Source organism: Mesoplodon mirus, assembly GCF_964341445.2.
Source record: "Mesoplodon mirus genome assembly, chromosome: 3".
In the NCBI taxonomy this organism is placed as follows: Eukaryota; Metazoa; Chordata; class Mammalia; order Artiodactyla; family Ziphiidae; genus Mesoplodon; species Mesoplodon mirus.
This window is the reverse complement of record NC_138978.1, coordinates 78,455,858-78,471,250: the sequence shown is the minus strand read 5'-3', so window position 1 is coordinate 78,471,250 and position 15,393 is coordinate 78,455,858. Positions and strand designations below refer to the sequence as shown.

Sequence of the window (15,393 nt, the reverse complement as noted above, 5' to 3'; positions counted from 1 at the left end):
CATGCACTTGATCCTCTTTTTGGGTCACATCTAATCTTCTCTCAATGCCTCATTCTGATTAATAACATACATTTGGGTCTCTAGGCTGGAGACCTATGTAAGAAAAGTAGGAGTGCTTCTGTTTCCAGATGAAAATGGCCACCCTGGAGGCAATGCTGACAAAACAAGCCTTCCAAGGTCTAAGGCAGACTCTAGCCTGCAGAACCAGCCTCAGTAGATAGAAGTGACGAAGATGAAGTTTAAGGCAGAGATCTGAGCCCCAACAGCTGTCCACTGCAAGCGGTGGTTCTGACCTCCGGACTTCTGTCAGTCATTCACACGTCCACTTGTCTCAGCCACCCACAGGATTGACCAGATCTCCTTCTGCAAACCTAGCTTAGCTGCTCCGCCTCACTGCTCCATGGTGTTCTAGAGGTCCCAGGAGCTGCCACTTCCTTATATCATGGTTAGTCTGCACTTTGAAAAGTGGTTCAAATATATATATATATTTTTAGAAAATTGTATTCCTTTTTTTTTTAACATCTTTATTGGAGTATAATTGCTTTACATGGTTGTGTTAGTTGCTGCTGTATGACAAGGTGAATCAGGTATACGTATAGATATATTCACATATCCCCTCCCTCTTGCGTCTGCCTCCCACCCTCCCTATCCCACCTCTAGGTGGTCACAAAGCACCGAGCTGATCTCCCTGTGCTATGAGGCTGCTTCCCACTAGCTATCTATTTTACATTTGGTAGTGTATATATGTCCATGCCACTCTCTCACTTCGTCCCAGCTTACCCTTCCCCCTCCCTGTGTCCTCAAGTCCATTCTCTAGTCTGCATCTTTATTCCTGTCCTGCCCCTAGGTTCTTCAGAACCTATTTTTTTTTTTAGATTCCATATATATATGTGTTAGCATGTGGTATTTTTTTTTCCTCTTTCTGACTTACTTCACTCTGTATGACAGACTCTAGGTCCATCCACCTTACTACAAATAACTCAATTTCATTTCTTTTTATGGCTGAGTAATATTCCATTGTATATATGTGCCACATCTTCTTTATCCATTCATCTGTTGATGGACACTTAGGTTGCTTCCATGTCCTGGCTATTGCAAATAGAGCTTCAGTGAATATTGCGGTACATGATTCCTTTTGAATTATGGTTTTCTCAGGGTATATGCCCAGTAGTGGGATTGCTGGGTCGTATGGTAGTTCTATTTGTAGTTTTATAAGGAACCTCCATACTGTTCTCCATAGTGGCTGTATCAATTTACATTCCCACCAACAGTGCAAGAGGGTTCCCTTTTCTCCACACCCTCTCCAGCATTTATTGTTTGTAGATTTTTTGACGATGGCCATTCTGATTGGTGTGAGGTGATACCTCATTGTAGTTTTGACCTGCATTTCTCTAATGATTAGTGATGTTGAACATCCTTTCATGTGTTTGTTGGCCACCTGTATATCTTCTTTGGAGAAATGTCTATTTAGGTTTTCTGCACAGTTTTGGATAGGGTTGTTTGTTTTTTTTTGATATTGAGCTGCATGAGCTGCTTGTATATTTTGGAGATTAGTCCTTTGTCAGTTGCTTCGTTTGCAAATATTTTCTCCCATTCTGAGGGTTGTCTTTTTGTCTTGTTTATGGTTTCCTTTGCTGTGCAAAAGCTTTTAAGTTTCATTAGGTCCCATTTGTTTATTTTTGTTTTTATTTCCATTTCTCTAGGAGGTGGGTCAAAAAGGATTTTGCTGTGATTTATGTCATAGAGTGTTCTGCCTATGTTTTCTTCTAAGAGTTTTATAGTGTTTGGCCTTACATTTAGGTGTTTAATCCATTCTGAGTTTATTTTTGTATATGGTGTTAGGGACTGTTCTAATTTCATTCTTTTACATGTAGCTGTCCAGTTTTTTCATGCCATGATAAAATCCAAAGCTTTAAAGTAAGTTGTTGTAACTGTAGTGCACCCCAATGCTCTGAGCTTTGATAGAGAACTTTGCTTATTGGGGAGCCTTATCTATTAACACTGATCCTTGCTCACACCTGGGTGTGTCCCTCACACCTCTGTTCATCTGCCCAGAATCTGGGCCCCAGAAGGAGGGGAACATGTGAGCATGACCAGTCCCAGCCCCAAAAGAGGGCCCTAGAGTTAACTTCTCCCATACAGGGCTGAGGTCTTCAAGATCATGGTAAATTTAGCTTATAATTTCATGCTGACTCAGAATTTCCACATAGCTGAGCTACTGGGTTGTTGAATTATTGAAAGAACACTGTTATTTTAAAATTGAATTGTCCAAGTGTCTCCGTAATTTAAGTATCAATACATCAGTGCTCCTCAAATTTCGGTGTGGAAACAAATCACCTGGAGAATTTTATTAAAATCTGTATTCAGATTCAGCAGGCCTGGGGTAGGATCCAAGATTTTGTTTTTCTTACAAGCTCCCAGGTGACAACTGTGCTGCTTGTCCAAAGCCCTCACTTTGAGTAACAAGTGTAGAGTCAGAACCTCAGGCGCCCTCTCTCCCATTAGCAAGGACAGGGCTACCCATACTTCGTAAAAAAGAAATAAATTATTAAGAACAGAGCAATCATCAAAACTTACTCATAAATCGGCCAGTTTCAGGGTCTCTTTCCATTTTCCAATCTGTGTATATCACTTCACCTTCCTAAAAATATTACAGATTCCTGATGAGACAACTTAAAAGACAAAAGTCCTCTTATTCATGTGCTAAGACTGACCACGACCCAAACAAATGCAAGGTAACAGGTCAATTTAATCAAATGATAATTTGGTGCAATGTGGAGAGGGAAGGCTCAAAATGATTACATGATTTTATATTAAACAAAAAAATGAATTTGTTGAGTTTTTATCTACACACATTGATGGGGAGAACACAGGCAATTATGAAACTATTCTAGGTACACAAGTTCCAACTGCTGGGTTCCCAAAGTCATTGTTAACAAAAAATTGTCCCAATAGACTAAAAGCTCCAGAAGGGGAGGGATCTAGCCCGTCTTATCCAGTGATTTGTTCTCAGCATGTTACAAAGTCAGTATTTAATAAATATTCATGGAATAAGAGAGAAAGAGGGAATATGTATGGTACTCATCATCTTTGAAAGTTGAGAAGAGGAAACATAGAGTTCTAGCCAAATGACATAACAAGTATATGTATTCCAGTTCTATTTATGGCCGTTTTAAGGAGAAGAGAAAGAAGAGGGACTTGGTGTAAATAAGAGGCAGAAATTGCCACACAAAGGGGAAAGACAGACAGAACCAGTGAATGAAGAGGTGGGAGAGGTTCAGAGAAAAAATTTATTCCCAGGCCACCATTTTATAAATGTAAAACCCAGATGCAATCTCCTAATCCCAATGTTTTTTTAACTAAATAATAAGAGGAAAACACAAAGAAGGGTATATATTAAGATGAGTTAAGAGGACTCAGAGGGAGGGATGGATTGGGACGCATAGGTGAGAGAGAGGAGATGGGAAACCATTTGATTTATGCAAAGTGAAGGACAATCTCATGGGACCAGGGCCACTCATTCATTCACTCATCTGTGCTTTCATTCATCCATGTCAACTCATTTAACAAACAAGGACTGTGTGTGACACTGGAAGTTCAGAGTCTGAGGACAAGCCCTCCCTCCCCTCTTGGTACACAATCTAAGGGAGCAGACAGCCTGGGATGCATCTACTGTACACCTCTAGCCCATCGCCTGTGGCACATCACCCTTGGAGTTACCATTTCCTGAGCACTCAGTGCTGCTGGAGTTGTTAGGAGCTTTACGTACATGACCCCAGCCCTCACCAAAGTCCTGTAAGAGAGTTAATATCTCCTGGCTCTCACAGCTGGTATGTGGAACTCTGAAACTGAACCAAGTCACGGTAATAATTTGCACCAGGTTAATAAATATGTGTTGAGTGGTGATTACATCACCAGCCACTTGGCTAGAAACCTTCACATCCCTCTCCATCTGCTTACCTAGTTCTGACAATTCCACTGCCCCCAAGCCTGTGTGACATTCTCGGCCCCACTGCTCAGGCCCTCTTCACCACTGGGTGGGCCCACCTGAGCTCACTGTCTACCAGGTCTCTCTGCCTCCAGGGCTCCACGTCCTCCAGCTTCAGCCCTGAGCCAGTCAACCTAGATACCAGAGAGGCATCCCTTAAACTCTCTATCCAAAGTACAAGGATCAGTCAGCCATGTCAGGGGTTGGTAGGAGAGTGTCCCACTGGATGGTCAGCCCCGTGACGGCAGGGAATTTTGGATGTCTGTTCTCTGCTATATTCCCTGGGCCAAGAATAGTGCTTGGTATATATTAAATGTTCAGTAAATATCTGCTGAATAAAGAATGACATTCACTCCAAGGAATGCAAGGACTTGAAAGGCAGGAAAGAGTTTGGTAAGAAGAATGAGAGAAGAAATCAGAGCAGACAGAGAGAGTGAGTAGACTGGTGCAGATGGGAGTGGAGAGAGAGAAAGGGGGCAAATGATGCAGAATCTTACATCATTTGGTGTAAAGAGTTTGGATTTTTCATGTGTCACTAAGTAGTCACTAAAGAGGAGTTTAAGCAGAGGGTGTCATGCTTTAATTTCTGCTTTAAGATTTTGTGGTCATTTCTCTTTCTAAAGCTATCATCCTTGGCTTACAAAACTTTGGTGTGCACAGAGACAAATATTATATGAATCCACTTACATGAGGTGCCTAGAACAGTGAAATTCATTGAGACAGAAAGTAGAATGGTGGTGCCAGGAGTGGGAGGCAGTAGGGAATGGGGAGTTACTGCTTTAATTGCTACAGAAGTTTAATTTGGGAAAATGAAATAGTTCTCAAGATGGATGGTGGTGATAGCTACTCAACGATATGAATGTACTTAATACTACTGAACTGTACACTTAAAAATGGTTAAAGGGGACCTTCAAGATGGCGGAGGAGTAAAACGTGGAGATCACCTTCCTCCCCACAAATACATCAAAAATACTTCTACATGGGGAACAACTCCTACAGAACACCTACTGAACGCTGGCAGAAGATCTCAGACTACCCAAAAGGGTCTTAGTGCTCCAGCCGGGTGTCAAGCCTGAGCCTCTGAGGTGGGAGAGCTGAGTTCAGGACACTGGATCACCAGAGACCTCCTGGACCCACATAATATCAAATGGTGAAAGCTCCCCCAGAGATCTCCATCTCAATGTGAAGATCCAGCTCCACTAAATGACCAGCAAGCTACAGTGCTGGAAATCCTATGCCAAACAACTAGCAAGACAGGAACACAACCCCACCCATTAGCAGAGAGGCTGCCTAAAATCATAATAAGTTCACAGACACCCCAAAACACACCACCAGATGTAGTACTGCCCACCAGAAAGACAAGATCCAGCCTCACCCCCGAGAACACAGGCACCAGTACACTCCACCAGAAAGCTTACAAAACCCACTGAAGAAACCTTACCCACTGGGGTCAGACACAAAAAACAACGGGAAATACATACCTGCAGCCTGTGAAAAGGAGACCCCAAACACAGTCAGCTAAGCAAAATGAGAAGACAGAAAAATACACAGCAGATGAAGGGGCAAGGTAAAAACCCACCAGACCAAACAAATGAGGAGGAAATAGGCAGTCTACCTGAAAAAGAATTCAGAAATGATAGTAAAGATTATCCAAAATCTTGGAAATAGAATGGAGAAAATACAAGAAATGTTTAACAAGGACCTAGAAGAACTAAAGAGCAAACAAATAATGATGAACAACACAATAAATGAAATTAAAAATTCTCTAGAAGGTATCAATAGCAGAATAACTGAGGCAGAAGAATGGATACATGACCTGGAAGATAAAATAGTGGAAATAACTACTGCACAGCAGAAAAAAGAAAAAAGCACGAAAAGAATTGAGGACAGTCCCAGCGATCACTAGGACAACATTAAATGCACCAACATTCGAATTATAGGGGTCCCAGAAGAAGAGGAGAAAAAAAAAAAAGGCACAGAAAATATTTGAAGAGATTATAGTTGAAAACGTCCCTAATATGAGAAAAGAAAAAGTCAATCAAGTCCAGGAAGTGCAGAGAGTGCCATACGTGATAACTCCAAGGAGAAACATGCCAACACACATCTTAATCAAACTATCAAAAATTAAATACAAAGAAAAAATATTAAAAGCAGCAAGGGAAAAGAAACAAATAACAGGCAAGGGAATCCCCATAAGGTTAACAGCTGATCTTTCAGCAGAAACTCTGCAAGACAGAAGGGAGTGGCAGGACATGTTTAAAGTGATGAAAGGGAAAAACGTATAATAAAGATTACTCTACCCAGCAAGGATCTCATTCAGATTCAACAGAGAAATAAAAAATTTACAAACAAGCAAAAGCTAAGAGAATTCAGCACCACCAAACCAGCTTTACAACAAATGCTAAAGGAACTTCTCTAGGCAGGAAACACAAGAGAAGGAAAAGACCTACAATAAAAAACCCCAAACAATTAAGAAAGTGGTAATAGGAACACACATATTGATAACTACTTTAAATGTAAATGGATTAAATGCTCCAACCAAAAGATACAGACTGGCTGAATGGATACAAAAATAAGACACATACATATGCTGTATACAAGAGACCCACTTCAAATCTAGGGACACATACAGACTGAAAGTAAAGGGATGGAAAAAGGTATTCCATGCAAATGGAAATCAAAAGAAAGCTGGAGTAGCAATTCTCATATCAGACAAAATAGACTTTAAAATAAAGACTATTAGAAGAGACAAAGAAGGACACTACATAATGATCAAGGGATCAATCCAAGAAGAAGATATAACAATTGTAAATATTTATGCACCCAACATAGGAGCACCTCAATACATAAGACAAATGCTAACAGCAATAAAAGGGGAAATCGACAGTAACACAATCATAGTAGGGGACTTTAACACCCCGCTTTCACCAAGGGACAGATCAACCAAAATGAAAATAAATAAGGAAACTCAAGCTTTAAATGATATATCAAACAGGAGGGACTTAATTGATATTTATAGGATATTCCATCCAAAAACAACAGAATACACTTTCTTCTCAAGTGCTCATGGAACATTCTCCAGCATAGATCATATCTTGGGTCACAAAACAAGCCTTGGTAAATTTAAGAAAATTGAAATTGTATCAAGTATCTTTTCCAACCACAACACTATGAGACTAGATATCAATTACAGGAAAAAATTTGTAAAGACTACAAAAACATGGTGGCTAAAGAATACACTATGAAATAACCAAGAGATCACCGAAGACATCAAACAGGAAATCAAAACGTACCTAGAAACAAATGACAATGAAAACATGATGACCCAAAACCTATGGGATGCAGCAAAAGCAGTTCTAAGAGGGAAGTTTATAGCAATACAATACTACCTCAAGAAACAAGAAACATCTCAAATAAACAACCCAAACTTACACCTAAAGCAACCAGAGAAAGAAGAAAAAAAAAAAACGCCAAAGTTAGCAGAAGGAAAGAACTCATAAAGATCAGGTCAGAAATAAATGAAAAAGAAATGAATGAAACGATAGCAAAGATCAATAAAACTAAAAGCTGGTTCTTTGAGAAGATAAACAAAATAGATAAAACATTAGCTAGACTCATCAAGAAAAAAGGGAGAAGACTCAAATCAATAGAATTAGAAACGAAAAAGGAGAAGAATAAACTGACACTGCAGAAATACAAAGGATCATGAGAGATTACTACAAGCAACTCTATGCCAATAAAATGGACAACCTGGAAGAAACGGACAAATTCTTAGAAAAGCAAACCTTCCGAGACTGAACCAGGAAGAAATAGAAAATATACAGAGACCAATCACAAGCACTGAAATTGAAACTGTAATTTAAAATCTTCCAACAAACAAAAGCCCAGGACCAGATGGCTTCACAGGCGAATTTTATCAAACATTTAGAGAAGAGCTAACACCTATCCTTCTCAAACTCTTCCAAAATATAGCAGAGGGAGGAACACTCTTAAACTCATTCCTTGAGGCCACAATCACCCTGATACCAAAACCAGACAAAGATGTCACCAAAAAAGAAAACTACAGGCCAATATCACTGATGAACGTAGATGCAAAAATCCTCAACAAAATACTAGCAAACAGAATCCAACAGCACATTAAAAGGATCATACACCATGATCAAGTGGGGTTTATCCCAGGAACACAAGAATTCTTCAGTATGTGCAAATCAATCAATGTGATAACCCATATTAACAAATGGAAGGAGAAAAACCATATGATCATCTCAATAGATGCAGGAAAAGCTTTCAATAGAATTCAACACCCATTTATGATAAAGACCCTCCAGAAAGTAGGCATAGAGGGAACCTACCTCAACATAATAAAGGCCATATATGACAAACCCACTGCCAACATCGTTCTCAATGGTGAAAAGCTGAAATCATTTCCACTAAGATCAGGAGTAAGACAAGGTTGCCCACTCTCACCACTATTATTCAACATAGTTTTGGAAGTTTTAGCCGCAGCAATCAGAGAAGAAAAAGAAATAAAAGGAATCCAAATAGGAAAAGGAGAAGTAAAACTGTCACTGTTTGCAGATGACATCATACTATACATAGAGAATCCTAAAGATGCTACCAGAAAACTACTAGACCTAATCAGTGAATTTGGTAAAGTAGCAGGATACAAAATTAATGCACAGAAATCTCTGGCATTCTTATATCCTAATGATGAAAAATCTGAAAGAGAAATTAAGGAAACACTCCCATTTACCACTGCAACAAAATGAATAAATACTAAGAATAAACCTACCTATGGAGACAAAAGACCTGAATGCAGAAAACTATGACACTGATGAAAGAAATTAAAGGTGATACAAACAGATGGAGAGATATAGCACGTTCTTGGATTTGAAGAATCAACATTGTGAAAATGACTATACTACCCAATGCAATCTACACATTCAGTGCAATCCCTATCAAACTACCAATGGCATTTTTCACAGAACTAGAACAAAAATTTTCACAATTTGTGTAGAAACACAAAAGACCCTGAATAGCCAAAGCAATCTCGAGAAAGAAAAACCGAGCTGGAGGAATCAGGCTCCCTGACTTCAGACTACACTACAGAGCTATAGTAATCAGGACAGTATGGTACTCACACAAAAACAGATATATAGGTCAATGGAACCGGATAGAAAACCCAGAGATAAAACCACGCACATATGGTCACGTTATCTTTGATAAAGGAGGCAGGAGTATACAATGGAGAAAAGCCAGCCTCTTCAATAAGTGGTGCTGGGAAAACAGGACAGCTACATGTAAAAGAATGAATTTAGAACACTCCCTAACACCATACACAAAAATAAACTCAAAATGGACTAAAGAACTAAATGTAAGGCCAGACACTATCAAACTCTTAGAGGAAAACATAGGCAGAACACTCTATGACATAAATCACAGCAAGATCCTTTTTGACCCACCTCCTAGAGAAATGGAAATAAAGACAAAAATAAACACATGGGACCTAATGAAACTTAAAAGCTTTTGCACAGCAAAGGAAACCATAAACAAGACCAAAAGACAACCCTCAGAATGGGAGAAAATATTTGTAAATGAAGCAACTGACAAAGGACTAATCTCCAAAATATACAAGCAGCTCATGCAGCTCAATATCAAAAAAACAAACAACCCAATCCAAAAATGGGAAGAAGATCTAAATAGACCTTTCTCAAAAGAAGATATACAGATTGCCAACAAACATGTGAAAGGATGCTCAACATCAGTGATCATTAGAGAAATGCAAATCAAAACTGCAATGAGGTATCACCTCACACCGGTCAGAATGGCCATCATCAAAAAATCTAGAAGCAATAAACGCTGGAGAGGGTGTGGAGGAAAGGGAACCCTCTTGCACTGTTGGTGGGAATGTAAATTGATACAGCCACTATGGAGAACAGTATGGAGTTTCCTTAGAAAACTAAAAATAGAACTACCATATGACTCAGCAATCCCGGCACTGGGCATATACCCTGAGAAAACCATAATTCAAAAAGAGACACGTACCACAATATTCACTGAAGCTCTATTTGCAATAGCCAGGACATGGAAGCAACCTAAGTGTCCATCAACAGATGAATGGATAAAGAAGATGTGGCACATATATACAATGGAATATTACTCAGCCATAAAAAGAAACGAAATTGAGTTATTTGTAGTGAGGTGGATAGACCTAGAGACTGTCATACACAGTGAAGTAAGTGAAAAACAAATACCGTATGGTAACACATATATATGCAATCTCAAAAAAAAATAAAAAGGTTCTGAAGAACCTAGGGGTAGGACAGTCATAAAGATGCAGAAGTAGAGAAAGGAGTTGTGGACACAGGGAGGGGGAAGGGCAAGCTCGGACGAAGTGAGAGAGTGGCATGGGCATATATACAGTACCAAATGTAAACTAGATAGATAGTGGGAAGCAGCTGCATAGGACAGGGAGATCAGCTTGGTGCTTTGTGTCCACCTAAAAAGGTGGGATAGGGAGGGTGGGAGGGAGATGCAATAGGGAGGGGATATATGTATACGTATAGTTGATTCACTCTGTTATATAGCAGCAACTAACACAACTATGTAAAGCAATTATACTACAATAAAGATGTTAAAAAAAATAAGAAAGAAAACTTATGGATTATGCAGCCAAAAAATGGTTAAGATGGTAAATTTCATGTTTATGCATATTTTGTCATTATTGTTAGGTTCAGTTGTTATTTATCTTTTGAATCAAGTGAGTTTTTCACTCTGTTTCCTACTAGATTGTTCTGGCCGAACAAAGCAATATATTTTCTTAGTAAATCTCTAACACTTCGCATGGTTTCTTCCGTACGGTCTAGGTGTTTGATAAATATTTGCAGGCTGATCAAAAAATTGTTAGTAAAAAGAGTCATACCTAATTTTATAGACTTCCACTTTTGTTCAGGAACATCTCATATATGAAGCTATGAGGCACTGAGGTTAAAACTTTTAAATGCAAGCAAGCGTATAAAAGTATGAAAACAGTATAAATATTGTAAGCCAAAAGATAGAAGACTACAAAAAATATTCTAAGTTCTCAAAAGGCAAACATACTGTAGAGGTCATAATCACATATTTCAATGTAATTTAGAAGCAGGTAGTTCCAACTCACCTCTGTTCCCACAAAGAACTTGGTGCAGAAGTCATCTATTGGCTTGAGATGATTGCCCAACCCACTTTCCAGATTCTGGTATGGGTTCATTTCTCCTGCCTTCATTGTTTTGCTTTGGGCGTTTTTGTCTTTTGGAGGTGTATGGATAGAAGAAACACATATTTACACTGAAAGATCTTCTAAAATATAATTAGTTTGTATTCTCTGTCCTTTGTGACACATATCCGCCCCATTTCCTCCCCAGTGTGGTGGGCATAAGTCCAAGCGTTTTTAGACTTCTAATTTAGCAGTAGAATGCCTTTTTCAAACCAAAGTTTGTGCGGACTCCCCTGCCTGTAAAACTGATCAAAGCTGCACTGCTCTGGTTGAAGTGTTTCATGGGTGGGAAAGGGAAGATTCCTCTGCCCACTTTTCAGGGGCTCTAGAAGTTTCCATGGCACAGTTTGAAAACCACTTCTACATCATTTACATCATTTCAGAATTATTTACAGTATATTGGACACAAAATACATCCTCTGGGTTAAATAACACCGTTGATTTTCTCAATAAGTCATTGGTATTTCTCTTGACTTGTTAACACCCTTGATATTCTCTAATGAGAAACTCACGGCATTTTTATTCAGTTGGCATCATATAGCAATTTTTCAAATAATTCAAGGTTAGCCTTTCAAGTACCAAAACTTTTTTTTTTTTTTTTTTTTTTTTTTGCTGTACGCGGGCCTCTCACTATTGTGGCCTCTCCTGTTGTGGAGCACAGCCTCCGGACGCGCAGGCTCAGGGGCCATGGCTCACGGGCCCAGCCGCTCTGCGGCATGTGGGATCTTCCCGGACTGGGACACGAACCTGCGTCCCCTGCATTGGCAGGCGGACTGTCAACCACTGCGCCACCAGGGAAGCCCAGTACCAAAACTTTTTAACTTCTAAAAAATAAATCCATCTAAAATGTGTTACTTGTTTGTTATAAACACAGCGTACGGAACACAATTTAATGTTTGCTGATTAGTTCAGGTTTATTATTTACAAACATCAATGATTGTGCTATATATTACAGCTATCCATGCAAACAGTAAGAGCACAGCTAATCTGGGGTCTGAAACTCAAATGTTATCTGGAACTTCTTTCTTTTTAAAAGTATCTGGTGTCAGTCAGATACTTTTGTTATCTAAAATTAATAAATGTTATTTGTTGAGATCTAAAATTAATAAATGCTATTTGTTGAGATCTGAAATTAATAAATGTTATTTGAAGCTTTGGAAAAGAGAGAAAAGCATGAATAAAATAACAAAAATCCTTCATTATCATGTTTCCCAGAGGTAACCACTATTAAAATATTGGTATATTTTTCCCTCTATTACTTTTTGGTGAATATATATAGACTATTTTTTTAAGTGAGTATTCTAGCTTTTTATCCTGCTTTTCTATTCTCTTAAAGATATGTCTGGGGCATTTTCCCAAATCACTTATTTTTTTTTAAATGTGATATTAAATTTCTGGGAAAGATCATAAAAAAATATAAGCTCACAATACTTTACTCATCACACCTCCTTAATGCATCCTCTGGGTTGTATCAATCATGGGAAAATCAACTAACAAACATATACATGAAAACAAAAATAGAAGAAAACTTCAGCTATACTAAAAATACATATTGCATTTCAAAAAACTTTTGAAAGTAAGTCCAGACAAAAGTAAAAGATAATCATCATGATTTAGTAGCTACAGTCAACCAACACTTCCTTTGTTTGGGATCTACACGTTTTGAGCAGTCCCTTTCATATTGGGTAAGACATTAAAAACAAGTACCAAAGAAAGCCAAACATGGAAGCTTTAAATAGCTGTATTATGAAGTATCATCAACATTTCAAGAAATAACTAGGCACATTCAATCACATTGTTCTTACTAAAAGATATTATTCATAATACATTTAGCAAGAGCAAAAAGGCATTTCATACCCATTTAATACATAAAATTAAAATCATTAAACTATTTATTTCAAATTCTTCACTCTCATTTTTATGTCTGTTTTTCTCTTTTTAAAATCATGTACATAAATATATTAGTAGAGTAGAACATGTGTATAATTTGTAAATAAATACATGTTCACTGGGGATATGTGCTCAAAAATGTTTCTTGAGGGGGTGCAAGATAGAAAGTTTTGGAACCTTCTGGTCTAACAAGGGGAGCCAAGAGCCTGATCCAGGGGTCACTACTGATAACAAAAAGGAAAAGGCGAATGTTCAATGCATTATAAACAAAGACTTAATTACCCTGTGTGAGAGACTGGGCATGGCGGCCTCGGGAGAGAGGCAGGGATGACTCACGTTATGGGTTCTGTTCCAGACACACTGATGTTGTAGGATTAGGTTGGGTTCAATCCCAAGAGATGGTGAGAGGTGAGACTTAAGGATTCTCAGCAGATGTGAGAGAATACACTGTGTTACCAAAGGGAGAGTGTGTAACAAGGAAAGCACACAGCTGAAGTTTGAGTTTGAGGTATATTCATGATGAGAGGGCAGTAAGGTGAAACAGAGCCAGGAGAGAGGAAAGAAACTGAAGGAGGATCAGGAAAATCACAAAAGCCAAAGTGGGAGCTCCAAGAAAAGGGGCTTAGTTGATAGAGTTTAATGTGATGGTCAAAGAGGATGAAGCCAGAGAGAAATGTTATCATCAACTGCATTTACTCAGACTTGACCGGAATAACTTGGATATTTATTCAATTCAATGTCATCCTCATGGGTCATGGATTTTCCATCACCAGGGATAGTAATAATAATAGCAGCAAACATTTACTGAGTGCTTACTACATGTCAGACACTAAACTGTGTGGGCTAAACCATTTCATTCAGTTCTCACAATAACTCCTGAGGCGGTAAAGCATTAATCCTCCTCCCTGGTGAGTAAACTGAGCCTCAGAGAGATGCAGTTGCTTGCCCAAGGGTTCACATATGGTAGCTAACATTTATTGTGAGTTGATGATGGGCTGTTCTTAGAGCTTTACATGTATTAACTCATTTTATCTTCACAACACTCTAAGAGGTAGTTACCTTTATTATTTACTCCACTTGTCTTCATCTCTCCCTTTTCAAACAGGTGGGGGGAAAAAAAGTAAGGCACAGAGAGATAAAGCTATTCGATCTGTTCAAATAATAAATTGTGGCTTTCTGATTTAAACCCAGACTCCAGAATCCACATCCTAAAGTATTCTGACACATTGCTTAGAAGAATATAATGGAGGCTTTGAAGAAAATTCCCAAAGAGGCATTCCAGAACCATTTAGAGCAAAGGTTTGTATGGAAACACAAAAGACCCCGAATAGCCAAAGCAGTCTTGAGAAAGAAAAATGGAGCTGGAGGAATTAGGCTCCTGGACTTCTGACTACACAACAAAGCTACAGTAATCAAGACAGTATGGTACTGGCACAAAAACAGAAATATAGATCAGTGTTACAGGATAGAAAGCCCAGTGATAAAAACATGCACATATGGTCACCTTATTTTTGATAAAGGAAGCAAGAATATATAATGGAAAAAAGACAGCCTCTTCAATAAGTGGTGCTGGGAAAACTGGACAGCTACATGTAAAAGAATGAAATTAGAACACTCCCTAACACCATACACAAAAATAAACTCAAAATGGATTAAAGAACTAAATGTAAGGCCAGACACTATCAAACTCTTAGAGGAAAACCTAAGCAGAACACTCTATGACATAAATCACAGCAAGATTCTTTTTGACCCACCTCCTAGAGGAATGGAAATAAAAACAAAAATAAACAAATGGGACCTAATGAAACTTAAAAGTCTTTGCACAGCAAAGGAAAACATAAACTAGACAAAAAGACAACCCTCAGAATGGGAGAAAATATTTGTAAATGAAGCAACTGACAAAGGACTAATCTCCAAAATATACAAGCAGCTCATGCAGCTCAATATCAAAAAAACAAACAACCCAATCCAAAAATGGGAAGAAGATCTAAATAGACCTTTCTCAAAAGAAGATATACAGATTGCCAACAAACATGTGAAAGGATGCTCAACATCAGTGATCATTAGAGAAATGAAAATCAAAACTGCAATGAGGTATCACCTCACACCGGTCAGAATGGCCATCATCAAAAAATCTAGGGGCCTCCCTGGTGGCGCAGTGGTTGAGAGTCCGCCTGCCGATGCAGGGGATACGGGTTCGTGCCCCGGTCTGGGAGGATCCCACATGCCGCGGAGAGGCTGGGCCCGTGAGCCATGGCCG

General features: G+C 38.8%; 1 protein-coding gene across 1 annotated transcript in view; it reads right to left on the bottom strand.

Moving 5' to 3' along the window:
• DNAI3 (dynein axonemal intermediate chain 3) overlaps window positions 1-15,393 on the bottom strand; it is a gene marked incomplete at its 5' end in the record, with an annotated part of 103,377 nt that overhangs the window by 14,644 nt on the left and 73,340 nt on the right. Inside the window, 2 exons of the mRNA XM_082612150.1 lie at window positions 2,578-2,641; window positions 11,148-11,305. Coding sequence (XP_082468276.1) covers window positions 2,578-2,641; window positions 11,148-11,305 — 222 coding nt within the window. The remainder of the gene's footprint in view (window positions 1-2,577; window positions 2,642-11,147; window positions 11,306-15,393) is intronic.